This window comes from Caenorhabditis remanei, chromosome III, assembly GCF_010183535.1.
Source record: "Caenorhabditis remanei strain PX506 chromosome III, whole genome shotgun sequence".
NCBI classification, from domain to species: domain Eukaryota; kingdom Metazoa; phylum Nematoda; class Chromadorea; order Rhabditida; family Rhabditidae; genus Caenorhabditis; species Caenorhabditis remanei.
In genome coordinates, this window is record NC_071330.1 from 11,986,079 (window position 1) to 12,001,118 (window position 15,040).

Genomic DNA, 15,040 nt, shown 5'->3' on the forward strand with positions numbered 1-15,040 from the left:
TTATCCACGTGTCCGAGTGACGTGGCAGCTGGTTGGAATCCAGAAAAGTCCAGATTCAATCCATCGAGGAGACCCATAACTTCGACTTCTTTTGTATACTTTGATGACGTGGCAACATTCAACGAATCAAGAGCCTCCTTAATAGAACTCACATCATCTGATACTCCAGGTGGAAGTTGTTTAATCTTGATGGCCGCTTCCATAACACTTGCACTTGTCTTGATGTCCGTGATCTTTGTGTTTCTTTTCTTCCGAAGATTCTGAATTGTGGCCACTGTATTCAAGAAGTCTTCAATGCCTTTGTGAGTTTCAGTCATCGAGGCACGGAGAAGAGCCAACTTTTGAAAAGCCGTCTGATGTTGCTGACTCAATCCAACCGATTTTCCAGCCTCCACAATCCCAGAAATGTTCTGGAAGAGTGCATTCAAATCCGGCCATGAATTGTGAATCGAATTGATGGCTGCCAGTCCACGAACACCGTTCCCCAAGTTCTTCGAAGCACTCTGAGCATCCGGGAACGATTCTTTTAGTGCTGTCACCTCGCGATCCATCACCTCTTTCATGTTTCCAGCTGATGTCCGAGCCGTCTCCATATTCGATTTCGAGCCAATTATAGCAGCAATCACTGGACGAGCATTGTTGGCCTCATCATATGCCAAGCGAACTTTCTGAAGAGTTTCCACTGATTGTTTGGCCAGACCACCTTCCGTGACATTGTGAAGACAAGTGAAGAACTGAATATAATTCGATTTAGAGATATCCATGTGATAGTTATCAATATTCCCGAATTCATTCGAAATTTCAGTCAGTTTGCCAGGAATCTCTTTAGTTGTTTCACTCAGATAATTGAGATCGGTTTTCAATTGGTTTAACGTATTCCATGTAGAACCAAACGTGGGCATTTCCTTGAATTTTTTCACAAAATCTTCCACTTTATCAGTTTTATTTGCAGCTCTTTCCTGAACATTCTTGAAAGCGGACAGATCTCCAAGAACTTTCGCATAGTCGAAATCACTCAACTTTCCCACCACATCGTTGAAAGTTCTGATTTTTCCAGACACAATATCTAGCTTCGATGAATCCGGAGTGTCTTGAACCAGAGAGTTACCACAAAAGGCTAACTGATCAACAACTGTTTCAACCTTTCCCAAATCTTCAGATTCACTGATCACTCTCAGTAGCGCATCCACCAGCATCTGGACTGACTTCCGTTTTGATACATCTGCCAAAGGTTTCCACGACTTCTCCACATTCACGAGGGCATTGTTCAAGTCTTCAAAATACGAGAAGGCTTTATTTAGACTAATCGTGACGATGGAGCTTTCATCAATCCGTTTCACTATCCAATCATTCGAGATGTCCGCACCAAGATTGTTGAGATCAACACTTCCTTTCAAAAATCCAGATGTGTACTCAAAAGATTGCTTCTTGAAACGATTCTGAGCCAACTGTTGGAGGGATTCGAAAACAGTTTTGACATTTTCCAATGAGCCACGAGATGTCTGAACTGTCTTCAAGTTTTTCATCACTGATTCCTTGTTGCTCGGGTAAATAGTTTCTCCTTTCAGCTGAGCACGAATTTTCTTCTCTTCATTCAGAATGTCGAGGAAAATTATTCTTGGTTTTAGTTGTTTTGCAGCAACCACAAGAGGAACAATGTCATTGATGAGAGTTTGCATCGATTCCTCAACCTCTTCCAGTTTCACACCAATTCCAGGTATTTGCGCAACCACTTTCTTTGCTGTATCTTCGCTCATCCCATTTGACCATTTATCAATTTCTTTAAAGAATCCTTCTAGTGCAGTGGCCGGAAGACTGATAGTCGAGATATTTCCAGAAATAGACCAATTAATTGCTTTCACATTATCCAACTCTGCTTTGTATTCCTTTTTTTCGGAGAATTCCGTTAGATTCAACATGAATTTCGACCTCAATCTCACTTTCTCAAAGTTGATCAATCGAGTTTCGGTAGCTATCACAACTTTTTCGGATTCCAGTTTTTTGTAAAGATCTTCAATCCCAGTGATGGCACCGTTGACAGCGGTAGAATCCATCGAAATAATGTCGTCAGGTTTCAACGATCCGATATGAAGAAGTTCCGAGATGACTTCATCGACAGGAGTCGATTCATCGTGAAGACCGATCTCCAGGGAAACACCGTTGCTGATACGAGCAAGTCTCTCCATGTTCTCCAGAATTGGCTGAAAGTTGCCTGGAAAAGGAAAGAGTTAGTTGGTTGAAAAGTGCTGGGGGGGCTGAAACAATCGTAACCACGATATGGCGAACGCTATGCAAACATGCTCTTAATATTCAGCGGAATAATACGTGGTCTGCATTACCGTGTCGGTGAACATTATGTTTTCCTTCAGGAATTTTTAGAATGCGTGAAAGACTTAAAATTCCACGTGTTTCTCTCATTAGAGCGCGTTCGAATTGGTAGCGGTTGCCATATCTCGCGTAATTGCGCTCTACCGCAAGTTGCATCGGCCCATTTCTCATTTCTCTTACCTTGTGAAGCACGAGGGCCACGTTTTTGGAGATGGAGATTGGAGGAATCATTTCCGGAGACGGTGTTAGAAGTCGTGACGATCAGAATGAGAATAGTCAGGATTTTCATAAACGATTTCGATTTGTATTTCGTTTGCGCAAGATTTTTTGATCTCTGAAAAATAGGGAGTTCGGTTTGGGGAAAAGACTCTGGAAAAGACGAGAACATACCTTTTTTCGAGAGCTTTTGCTCTTAATCTTAGCGCCCATTGTGAAGTAGTCAAATTTGAAGCTTCGATTGATTCACAGAATCGATTGAATTTCGAACTGATTGGATTGGGAAGGGGGGAGAGAAAAAGTGAGGTATTGGGGTATTGGGGAAATGTCAGAGGACACGTGGATAAATAATGATGACAAAAGGAAAATAGAAAGTTGGTAAAGGTCCACGTTGATAATTACACGTTGTTTGCAAATTTTTAAAATATAAATTCCACGTGTCATGGTCTCCCACTCTGCGAAAAAAAAATGAAACGTGAAGCCGATTTTTTTACGTTATAATTCAATTTTTTATTTTTTGCACTAAAATTTTCAGTTTTCCACGTAGAGTCCCGGACTACCTATGCAGACGAGCTCTATTGACGAGCATGGTACACATTGTCGTAGCGGTGAACTTTAGAACTTTCTGTGCATACCGTGGTGAACATTAGAATTTATTTTTCAACGTCGAATAAATTCTAATGTTCACCACGGTATGCACAAAAAGTTCTAAAGTTCACCGCCACGACAATGTGTACCATGCTCGTCAATAGAGCGCGTCTGCATAGGTAGTCCGGGACTCTACGTGGTTTTCCAGATGTCGCAATGAATGAAAAAAGGTCCCATCCATTAGAATTTTGTAAAATCCAATTCTCTATTTTATGAGTCAGAAAACGTGAATTTTGGTCAGAAAATAACTTTTTTTGGTACAGAAAAACCGATTTTCGGAAAAGAGAATACAATGTTTTAGCTGAAAACATTTTCTATAAATAATTGCACATAATGTACTTGAGAATGCTCTGAAACTGTTAAAATTTTTAGTAATATAAATATTGGCTGAAATGATTGAAAATCTCATTTTACTGAAAATCGGTTTTTCTGTATCAAAAAAAGTCAATTGTTACCGAAAATTCACGTTTTCTAAAATTTTGTGGAAATTGGTAGAATTATGTTTAAAAAACTTTCAAGATTCCTATAGAAAGATTCTGGTTTTTGAGAATATCCGGAATTTTTCTAAAATAGATTCGGATTGTTTCTCATCTTTGTCGTTTTACAATCATGATACATTTATCGTTTCGCGGACATTGAGACGACTTTTGTGCAGTCTTGAGTTTTATAGCAACGTTCTTGACCTGTAAGGAAGAATGAGAAACTGTACTGGCCATAAAGATACTTGCAGTTTTCAAAAACAAAAAGAAACTGGTCAACTTTTGTGGATGTACACCGACCTCACTGATTATTACACAATGCCAAGTTTTTATTGAGTGGGTAGATCAAAAATAGAGCTTCATTTTTGAAATTGACAACATTTCTGTGCGATCTGATCTTAAGAAGTTATCAATCGGTAAAGTAATTTCTCCCAATCATTGGCCCTTTTCAGTGTTGAAAGATAGAGATTTTCGATCTTTATATTTTGAAGGACTATAACTTTTCCGGCAAAAATTGTACGTAGAAGTTGTCAACTACAAAAAAGAAGCTCTACTTTTGATCTACACACAATACAAAATTGATAATGTGAGATAATCAGTGAGCCATAAATTTGACAATTTCATCTGCAAATTCCACATTCTCTATGACCAGAATTGTAACTTGACCGGCAAGACATTTTGACATATAGACAAACAGACAGAAGTAGAAAAGAGAACCCAAAACCGAAGTATACAGGAGAATTTTTTTCGCTGTAGATAACTGGACTAATTGGAAGATAGAAAGAGATCTAGAGATCTAGCAAAAATAAAAGTGAACTTCTTCATGGTTTTAATTTATAATCGTGATTCACGATTTCACGAAGGAAACAAAATATTCTGAAAGCTGGAGAACACAGTACTCATTCTAGGCATCTTTATTCAAACACATCAATACTATTATTTTTGATAATTGATGAAAAACAAGTTCAATATCTTTTTTACTATTTTCTTCACTTTTTCCCCTTGATGTTCCCTTTTCCTTTCTCCATTTTCCCATGTTTCGATTTTGAAGCATTCGATTTCTTGTCAGGTCTTCTTCTTTTTGAATTCGCCGATTTCTGACTTTTGCTACCACTCTTGCTCACGCTTTTTTGAATACTTTTGCTCGTTCCCTTGCTCATCTTACTATTCTTACTTTCCTTATTTTTCACTTTTCCTTTCTGATTCTTGCTCATCTTACTACCGTTACTAGTCTTACTCTTACTTTCCGGTTTATTCCCTTTAGCTTCCGTATTCTGTTTTGTTTCCTCCTCTAGATCATCTTCGTTCTTTAGCTCTTCCTCATCCTCATCCTCTTCTACTCCTTCTCTTTTTCGTGTGTTGTTTCTCCTCAATGATCTCAACTCATTCAGCTCTTCTTGTGTCAATGTCATATTTTTTGATTCTAACATGTTCTTTTTTGACATCAGACAGAATTCTCGTACGGCTTCATCTTTATGCTGTTGATCCGGATAGGACAATGTTTTTGGTGGTCTCTCTATTTCTTTCCACCCTTTCAGATCGCCTTTTGGATGTTCAGATCGGTCTAGCATACACATATGATGGTATCTCATTCTATCAAACTCTTCTAGATATTCAATGTTTTCCTCATCCATCAGCACCTTCGCAATTGTGAGAATAACATAGGTGAGCTGTGCCACTGTTTGAATCGCACCAAAACGAATCGATCGAACTTCCTTGAGGACTGAAAATAGGAAACATCAATGAGCAATTGGAACAGCAAGTACGTACATGTCAACAGATCATTGTACTTAGTCGTTCTACACTTGTAAATACCATATTTGATTGCGAGCAGAGTGCCAGCCGGGCCATAGCCATCATAACATTGGAGGATTATGTTTCTCTGAGAAACAATAATTAACGCTGAAATACTATGAACTCACAAACGTTCGATAAGTCACAATATTTTATGATTCCTTGAGCGACTGCCGGATTTTTTGGAGCATTTCGTCTCCCCCAATTCGAGTAGGACAAAACTTCAAATAGGTGGATGGAGTTCGGGTTTTCACTGAAAAATAATTGTATAAACAATCGATAAAACAACTCAATCTCACCTGTTCGTCAATTTCAAAGTATAAATGGTGAATCCTGAAAGTGTTACAAGACACAAAGGCAACGCCTTGTTCCCAGTTGTTTCGACGGTGTACCGTCCGGATACAACCTTTCCACCTTTTTTGTCGAATAGCACCTGTGAGCTCCAGAGGATGGACATAAATTCACGAGTACTCCAACACTATGTTGCTCAATTAGAGCGCACTCCCTTTCTGCTGTTGGATATCTCGTATATTCTCCAAGCTTCTCATCTCCTCTCATTGAACTCTGAAGTAACGAATATGAATAGGTGTTTCAAGAGATTGGTTGTAAAAATCACTTCTAACACAATCCACTCGATATTATTATCAAACTTCCAATAGTTCGCATTGATATAAGGATTATCAAAACCTGACAAGACTGGCATTGAATTTGGATGCGTCCAATAATTCAATAGGCTGAAATATTCACCATATACATTACTTTTTATATAATTTCATTTACCGTCTATATTCACGGTTTTCCCACAGCTCGTTCATCAGAAATCCCTGGTTTTCATTCTTGTCAGAAACAATTAAATGATCGATAAACCAATCATACGGAAATTTCCCATAATTAGACGCCACGAAACAGACCAAACTGAATTTATCTTCACCGACTCGAAATAAGTGCAACTATTAGTAGCGTTTAAGTTAACAAAAACTCACTCTGTGTCATCCAATGGCAATTCATCGTCTTGTTGTATATTGTCATCTTAGAATTCTTGCTAGTTGACGGAACCGACGGGTGGCCACTATTGGATCGACTTGATCTTTTTTGACTTCTTTTGGAATAGGTTGACTCAGTGGTTGAACAACTTTCTCCGGCTCAGCGGAAATGGTGGGATCTGTCGGATTGTCAGCATTTTGTTGTAGTGGTGGTTGCTGTTCGACGTGATTTGTTGGATTCCTGTTTTCTCCGGCGGGTGGTGGCAGATTGTCATCTGGTCTTGATGGACATGAAATTTTGGCACATAGACCAACAGGCAGAAGTAGAAAAGACAACACAAAACCTAAGTATACCGGAGTACATTTTTTCGCAAAAAATAACTGGACAAACAGGACCATAGACAGACATCTAACCGATTTTTAAACAACACAGTCAACGGAATATTCTAAATTTAATTAGCTATCAGTCAGGCTCTCTATATTTATTCAATCTCATCAAAAGCATCACTTTGAAGTAACACAATTTGGAGTTTCCTTTTTTTATTTTCCTTTTCGCACTCCACGTTTCTTATCCTTCCTTGATCCGGTTCCACTGCTTTTCTTACTCTTCTCCACTTTTCTCAACTTGGAAGTTTCTGTCTTGCCAGTTGGATTCGATTTCTTTGTCTTTGCAGACTTCTGGCTCTTGCTCACACTTTTATCCATACTCTTGTTTCTACTTTTCTGTTTCTTCTGCACCTCTTTTCTTCCAACCGCCATTGGCTCTTCTTCTTTCCTTTCTTTAAACTTTTTCTGATCCAACTTCATTCGTTTCGCTCTATCATGCTCATCTTTTGTGAGCTCTTTCACAATTCCTCTCTTGAATCTCTTATACTTTTCCACGAAACAATAACTATCAATATTCCTTTCCTCTTCTTCAATATCGCCTGGAGCCGCTGGAACTCTTCTTGGTTCCTCCTTAAAAGCTGCCTTCGGGTCGATTTTCCACTTCTTTGGGTGCTCCGAACGGTCCACCATGCACACATGATGGTGGTACATCCTGTCATACTCCTCCAACCAAATAATACCTTCTTCATCCATCAATGCTTTTGAAATGCAGATAACTGTATAAGTTAAATGCGCTAATACCGGCAGCGCTCCATAGCGGATCCCACGGATTTCCCTGACAACTGTAAATTCAGAGAATTTAAGAAATATTAGACTCTAATTTCATACAATCTCCAAGATTTTTCAATTCAGTTGTCCGACTCTTCATGATACCGTATTTGATAGCCATTAAAGTAGCAGAAGGTCCGGCACCATCGTAGCATTGAAGCATCACATTCTTCTAAAAAAAACTTTAATTTTAACCTGCAACGACTGAGAAACACAAACCATCGATGCATCACAGTATTTGATGATCCCAACGCCCACTGCTGGATTTTTCGGCGCATTGTTTTCAGTCCATCTATCGTATGCCAGAATTTCAAAGTTATGTTCATGAGAAGTCTCACTGGAAAAAAGTTTATTTTTAACAATATATCATCGTTAATATTACTTGTTCGTTAACACTAGTCCATATAGTTTGAACCCACTGAGCACCTGGAGATATTCCGGCAATTCCTTGATTCCAACCGTTCGTACAGTGTATTTTCCAAATGTCAACTCTCCGCCTTCTTCTGTCTTGAAATACTTAAAGATATTATCAGCCGGATTTAAATGTACGAGCACTCCAACACCAGATTGTTCCAAGAGAGCAAAATGTTTATCTATTGTTCCAATTAATGGATGCTGAAATTCTGGTAACTTCGACATGTAGACTGATTCAATTTACCTGTGTAGCTATATACTTAAAATCTCCTAACTGTGCGAAATTCGCATTGATATAAGGGTCTGCGAATCCTTCCAATACCGGCATGGAGTCTAGATGTGTAACGTGCGCTTTCACACTAAAATTTACATTATATTTCCTAAAACTTAGTAACTTTTCAAATACCGTCTCTCATCATAGTTCTTCTCGTATTGACTAAAATCGTAGTTTGTCTTCTCTCCCAGATAAGTAGGGTCCAATTGAATTAAAAACCAATCATACGGCAACATTTTGGGAATTATCATTCTTCTTTTTACCAGAGCTACTACACTATAGAGCAAGGACAGTTTTTCGATTCCTCCTCCTATAAAAAAAACGATAATTGACATAGCAATGAGTTGCAACATCAGCTCACTTTGTGTTTTATCCAATGGAAGCAACTCTTCTTGCCGTTCTTGTTCTCCAGTCGGATTTTTGCTTGTTGACGGAACCGACGGGTCAACGACAGGGGCCACTATTGGAGCGACTTGATCTTGTTTGACTTCTTTTGGAATAGCTTGAGCGAGTGGTTGAACTGCTTTCTCCGGTTCAGCTGAAACGCTGGGATCTGTCGGATTGTCACCTTTTTGTTGTAGTGGTGGTTGCTGTTCGACTTGATTTGTTGGATTCCTGCTTCCCACTGAATTGGGGTTTCTGTTTTCTTCAGCGGGTGGTGGCAGATTCTCATCTGGTCTTTTTTGATGTTGTTGGTCTTCTGGCAGTCTCTGGTTCCCTTCGACTGGGTTGACTAGCGGTTGTGATGGTTCCTCAGGATGTGGGACGGTTGGAACTGGTGGCACTTGTATTGGTATATCCGGAACATCCGGAGTTAACACGTCCGGGGCTGATTTCTTCCGACAGCAAAAGCACACACCACCAATTAAACATGCTATGCACACCAAAACGATGGCGCTGATCAGAATCCTAAAAAAAACAAAAATTAATTAACTCGTTGGAACTTCAGAATGTCGTTATTGCAAACTTACATCAACCAAGTAGCCATTGCTGCAGATGTGGTAGTTAATATGGTAGTCGTCGAGAAGAATTCTGAAGATGGAGAAGACGCTGGTGCAGATGGAGCTATCGATGGAGCCACAGATGGCGGAACAAACGTCATCGAGCCTACATAATCCAAAAAGAAGGTGTCCAGTGCTTCCAGTGATGACGGCGCGTCTTTCAATCCAAATTTCGAAAACTGAAGCTCTAATTTCTTCAGTGTATTCACAGATTTTTCTTCTTCTCCATACTTTTGTGACGTGGCAGTATTCAATTCTTTAATACCTTCTAGGATACCACTCATATCATCAGAAACATCTGGAATCTTGCTGGCGGCTATCAGAATTCCTCCGATTCCTTTGAAATCATTGTTTCCAGTGTTTCTTCTCTTTCGAATCCTCTCGATTCCATCCAAAATCTTCAAAAACTCATCGATTCCAGCCAGTGTTGCCGTAAGAGAAGTATTGATAAAAGCCAGTTTCTGAAGAGAATCCAAATGACTTTGAGCCAGATTATTCGACTTCGCATCAATCAAAAGTTCATCAGAATTCTTCAAGAGTGGAGCCAATTTGTCTCGGGAATCATGCATCCGTTTAACATCCACCATTCCTCGCACAGCCAACCCCAACTTCTTGGAAACTTCTTTCGAATCGGGAAACGATTTCTTCAAGTTGAGAGCTTCTGGGGCGACCACCTCTTTCATCTTTCCAGCTGCTTCTTTCGAGTTTTTCAGACCATTTTGTGAATCCAGAATCGATTGAATAACTTTATTCGCACCAGTAGCTTCCTGTTCCGTCAGACCCTTAATCCTTGAGATGAATTCAATCGTCTTCTTCACTTGATTTCCATCTTCACCAATTTTGTTCAGGCATGTGTATGTATCCAAATACGCTGTACTGCCATTGAGTGCCTCATGATGTTCATCAATGTACGTAAATGAAATTTTTGGAACTGCATCAACAACTTTCGGAATGATAGTTTCCATACTTTCAAGATCAGTTTGAAGCGTCTTCAACGAGACAATGACATTTTTGTATTCTTCATCGGATTCCATCTTTTGCATAAACGTTCTAGCCATTTGAATCTGCTCATTTTCAGGTTTACCGGCGGTACTCAACCCATCCTTCATCGATGTCACATTTTTGAGTTTTTCAATGTAATTCAAAGATCTGAGCTGATCCAAATCCGTATTAAGCTCGCCAATCACATCTCCAACGTTTTTCAGATCTTCAAACTTGACTCCTGGAAACCCGGTGCTGCGTTTATCGCATGCTCTGAATTCTCCAATCTTTGTCTTGATCACTTGCGAAATTTCAGACAAATGATTAGCTTCTTTCTGAATTACTCGAACTTGCTCATATCTCACAAGCAACTTGTCATCCTCTAACGGTTTCCATGCCAACTCCACATTTTTCAGTTCACCAATCAATTCATCCAAATAAGAGAAAGACTCCTTCAGGTTCTTCTCCACAACCGAGCCATTAGTCATCCGTTTCTGAATCCACTCGTCACCACAGTCATTCTTCAGCTTCTCCAAATCAATTCCTCCATTTCCGAGTCCACACCTGTATTCACATGGCAATTCACGAGAATCCCTTCTATTCAGAATCAATTGGTCGATCGATGAGAACGCTGGTTCCGAGGTTGCAGACGTTTTTCCAAGATCGAATACATTGTCAAAGTTTTGATTGAAAGATTTCATCGGATCCTCTCGGTAGGTCAATACATTTGTAAGATTCTTTCTGAATTCACTTTCCAGACGAAGCATTTCAAAGAACTTGGAGGATTCTCTGAGTTGCTTAGCTTTTCCGAGAAGGACAACAAGTGGATCGAGAGTTGTGACCAATTTCTCTACTTTTCCCAAACTGTCCACGATTGAAGGAAAGACAAGACTTGCACTTTTAATGTTCTGCTCGTTTAGATCCTTCGCTTTGTTTTCCAGTCCGATGAAAATTCCATTCAGCTGGACCAGTTCAGTTTTCAGCGAGTTAATATTGGCTTTATGGGCGTCCAGACCTTTCATCTCTCCCAAAAGTGTCTCATAATCCTTCCTTCCCGTGAAATTCTTAAAATCCTCCACCGAAAACGACTCCTTTCTTATATTTTCAAGGACAACCAATCGACTTTCGATAGCCGTCACATCATCGTCAGTTTTCCATTTCTTCGGTAGACTTGACATCTCACTTATAGCATTCTTTGCAGAATTCAATTGTGAGTCGACGAACTGGTTTGGTTTGAGGGATCCCATATGAAGGAGTTCCGAAATGACACTGTCGGTTGGGAAGGTTTCATCAATGAGACCTATTTCCAGAGAAATTCCATTAGAGATTCGAGATAGTTTTTGTAAATTCTCGACAAGCGGAGAGAAATTATCTGGAAGAATATCGTAATTATTTGTTTGCTATAAGAGGCTCTAAAACTTTACCTTGTGTCTGGCGTCGAATACGAGAAGGTTGTACTTCAGATGCTATTATTCTGGTTGTCACAAGTAAGAACAACATTATTTGCATTGAAAATTGCGACTTTTGGAGTTTCCTCTTGCGCATCTTTTTATTTTCGCTGAAAAGATTGAGCTGTGATTGAATTTCTTGTGAAAAAGAAGAAAACTTACATTTTGCTTTGAGTAAAGCACTCGAATCTTTGCTTATTTTTCGCGTCGATTATGAAAAATTTAGAGAGGAAATGGGTATATAAAGGGGAAAAATGAAACCAGGGCAATTAGAGGGTACGGAAAAATGATAATAGGAAGATTGGTTAATTAATTTTAAAATGTCACGTGAATTTTGAAATGTTTTATTTAAGCTTTTGCTGCCGTGTTTTTGACAGGGTTCTGTCTCGTTTTGAATTAAAATAAAACTATTTATGAGATTGTTTCTTATAAAACACGGTCTCCCATTCTCCAAAAAAAACTGCTGCAAGACAATTTTTGATCTACTCTCACAAAACGAAAACTTTGAGAGAATCGCAGGTCTACAACTTTATTTTTTCAATTTTTAGATTAAAGCTCTTGGTCGGGAGTAAAAAAATTTTTAGAATTTTTTGAGTGCATTATTCACCCACTCATTCAATGCAAAACATCCTGGTTTCTGATCTTGTTTCAGGTCGAAATAGCAATTTTGAACATAATTTTACAGAAAAAACACGGCCACCGCCTCAATAACAGACTACAGCCACCACAGACCCGACAGGACCTAGTTATTCGCAATAGAAAAACTGAGTAATTAGCGTCTACAGTATCTGCCTATAAGCCCCGCCCCTTTCCCATAGTAAGTATAGCGACAGGCGGAATGTGATGTCGGTCACATCTTGAGATGTCGGTCACATCGCTAGAGGTGGGTATATATATAACTTGTCGATTCATATATAAATGTGTAGGAGTACACAAGACAGGATGTTCAGGGATGAGTGTTCAGTGACTGGATAATCAAAAATGGTCATCCGGTGACTGAATATTCAGCAGAATTGGAGAAATCCACGATGAGCCCAGAATCTTAGGAGGAGTCCCCGAGGAGTTCCAGAACTTGAGGAGGAGTCCACGAGGAGAACAGAACTTGAGGAGGAGTCCAGGAGGAGCCTGGAGGAGTCCTGGAGGAGCCTGGAGCCTGGAGGAGACCACGAGAAGCCTGGAGGATGAGACCAGGAGGAGCCCACAACCGGAGGAGGAGTCCTGGAGGAGTCCACGAGGAGACCAGAAGTGGAGGAGGATGAATTCACGAGGATCCTGGAGGATGAGTCCACGAGAAGCTTCCAGCCCAGAATTGGTGAAATCCATGATGCGCCCAGGAAAAGAGGAGGAGTCCACGATAAGCGCACGAGGAGAACAGAACTTGAGGAGGAGTCCAGGAGAAGTCCAGAGAAGCTGGAGGAGTCCTGAATCCTCGAGATACGATCATCCCACAACTGGAGGAGGATTCCTGGAGGAGTCCGCGAAAAGCTTCCGGATGCTAGAATCGCAGAAAGAGAGTCCAGGAGCCCAGGAGGTTTTATTGACTTTTATAAAGCTGAATCTTTGTTTCTCAAGAATTGACTGATTCATCTGGACATAAAGTTCGCATAATTTCGCGATGCACCCAAAATTGAAAAAAAACTTGTCCACGAAGACAAAGAAAGATAATAGTTATTTCCTAAACTAGAGATTCGAGTTTAATCGTCTTCATTTTTCAGAATCTACTTCTCTCTCGCTGTGATCCAAAAAATGTTCTGTGTCACATTGTTGTAGGATCTGAGATTGACCTGTCCTTTGGACTTGATGATTTTCTCTCGATGAAAACTATACGTCGATTTTTGCATTTCTTTTATAGCTTATATTTGCTCTTCAATTTGCAATTCAGAAATCTTTTTATAATAAAATTTTTCTAACTTTTTCTATTCCAAGCCCAAAACTAAAAAAGTTAGAGCAGCATTCGTCTATATTCCACAAAAATGAAAACGCGCTCGTCTGCCAATACCCAGATTCTCACGATTCCCACGGTCCATCTGTCCAAGAGACTGTGAGCATCTACATTCACTCTGTTACTCATCGGCAGTTACCACTCTATACGACTATCGATCGTCATAGATTTTCGTTTCTCCAATTTTCAAACAATTCAACAACTGCTATGGAACCACTGTTTCCGCTTTTAAAACTACCAGATGTTGTGTTGAGATTGGTTGCGACTTGTTTTGGAACAAAAGAAAAGTAAGTTTTTATATTTCGCTATCGTCTCAATCATAGTAATTTTCAGAATCTATTTCTCCCTTTGCTCCAAAAACAGTGCGAAACGTATCCAGCGATTGAATATTAGAGTCGGAGAGTTTCTCTGCGCGATTGGATCAGAGATCAGTGTTTCCTTGAAATTCGACGACTTGCACTCGATAAGTATGATTTTTCTGCCAGAAGATCAACCAGTTAATCAAGATCCTATTCCTGTTCCATTGCCACTGGCCTTCAGATTTACCACTGACGTTGGGCAGAGTGGTGAAACTAAGGAGACTCATAGTTTCCAAAACATGCCCAGTTTAAAAGAGTTTTTGGGTCATCTTTCCACGATTTTCCATTGTAAAAATGTTGCCATTTTGCCCCTCCACGGATCCGAACAATATACGCAGGACTCTTTAAAGGAATCGTTCGAAATATGTGGTGTGACACAACTTGTCATGACTACATACTACGGTAACAAAAATCATGTCATTAACATTCTGAAAACATTCTTGCCTGTAAGAATTCTGTCTTTGGATAATAATCCTTTTGAATGTAATTGGCAATTCCGGAAGAGTGTCTTAAAGTACAAACTGGATGCACTTCAACTGTGGGCGAAGACTTTGGATGCATACGAAATATTGTTTGATATGGATATCAAGCAGATCGATATTCTAGCTGTACAACAGTTCTCACCCAAACTCAACTTTTTAATAAGAAAATGGATAGAAGGAGAGACGAATGTGAATTTGGAGTCATTGGTTATGCAGTTTCAAGAACACGAGCTGTCGACCAACTATCAAGAGACGATACTCAGCGGAATCGAGCATCAAGTGGTTTCCGAGAAGGAAGAATTCGAACCGACATGTAAATCCATTCCGTGGGAACTTTTGGATTCGGTTGTTGCAATGTATGATATTAGAAGAAAGACGGACGGAAGGAGAGCGACAATCAAGTTTGATAGATTCAGTAAGGCCATTCGGTTCAAGTTGATTGTTTGGAAATGAAAAAATAGGATTGGTTCGGTGCTCCAGGTATTAATCAGAAATCTAGAATTCGATTTGACGATTTTTGCTTATACCATATTTCA

The 15,040-nt window shown here is 39.6% G+C and overlaps 4 protein-coding genes across 4 annotated transcripts; 1 reads left to right on the top strand and 3 right to left on the bottom strand.

The window, feature by feature from the left end:
- Positions 1-4,660: 4,660 nt before the first annotated feature.
- Positions 4,661-5,922, bottom strand: GCK72_010910 (uncharacterized protein; the record flags this gene model as incomplete). The annotated part of the gene is made up of 4 exons (XM_053728102.1): positions 4,661-5,394; positions 5,442-5,553; positions 5,598-5,718; positions 5,765-5,922. 4 exons carry the CDS (start codon positions 5,920-5,922, stop codon positions 4,661-4,663), a joined length of 1,125 nt encoding a protein of 374 aa, XP_053587679.1.
- Positions 5,923-6,490: 568 nt separating this feature from the next.
- Positions 6,491-11,773, bottom strand: GCK72_010911 (uncharacterized protein; the record flags this gene model as incomplete). The annotated part of the gene is made up of 10 exons (XM_053728103.1): positions 6,491-6,792; positions 7,054-7,617; positions 7,664-7,775; positions 7,823-7,940; positions 7,986-8,218; positions 8,262-8,376; positions 8,424-8,601; positions 8,653-9,200; positions 9,263-11,645; positions 11,698-11,773. 10 exons carry the CDS (start codon positions 11,771-11,773, stop codon positions 6,491-6,493), a joined length of 4,629 nt encoding a protein of 1,542 aa, XP_053587680.1.
- A 900-nt stretch (positions 11,774-12,673) lies between these two features.
- On the top strand, positions 12,674-14,957 carry GCK72_010912 (uncharacterized protein; the record flags this gene model as incomplete). The annotated part of the gene is made up of 3 exons (XM_053728104.1): positions 12,674-12,684; positions 12,730-13,252; positions 14,043-14,957. 3 exons carry the CDS (start codon positions 12,674-12,676, stop codon positions 14,955-14,957), a joined length of 1,449 nt encoding a protein of 482 aa, XP_053587681.1.
- On the bottom strand, positions 12,697-13,044 carry GCK72_010913 (uncharacterized protein; the record flags this gene model as incomplete). The annotated part of the gene is made up of 1 exon (XM_053728105.1): positions 12,697-13,044. The coding sequence occupies one exon, from the start codon at positions 13,042-13,044 to the stop codon at positions 12,697-12,699; it is 348 nt and encodes a 115-aa protein (XP_053587682.1).
- Positions 14,958-15,040: the final 83 nt, after the last annotated feature.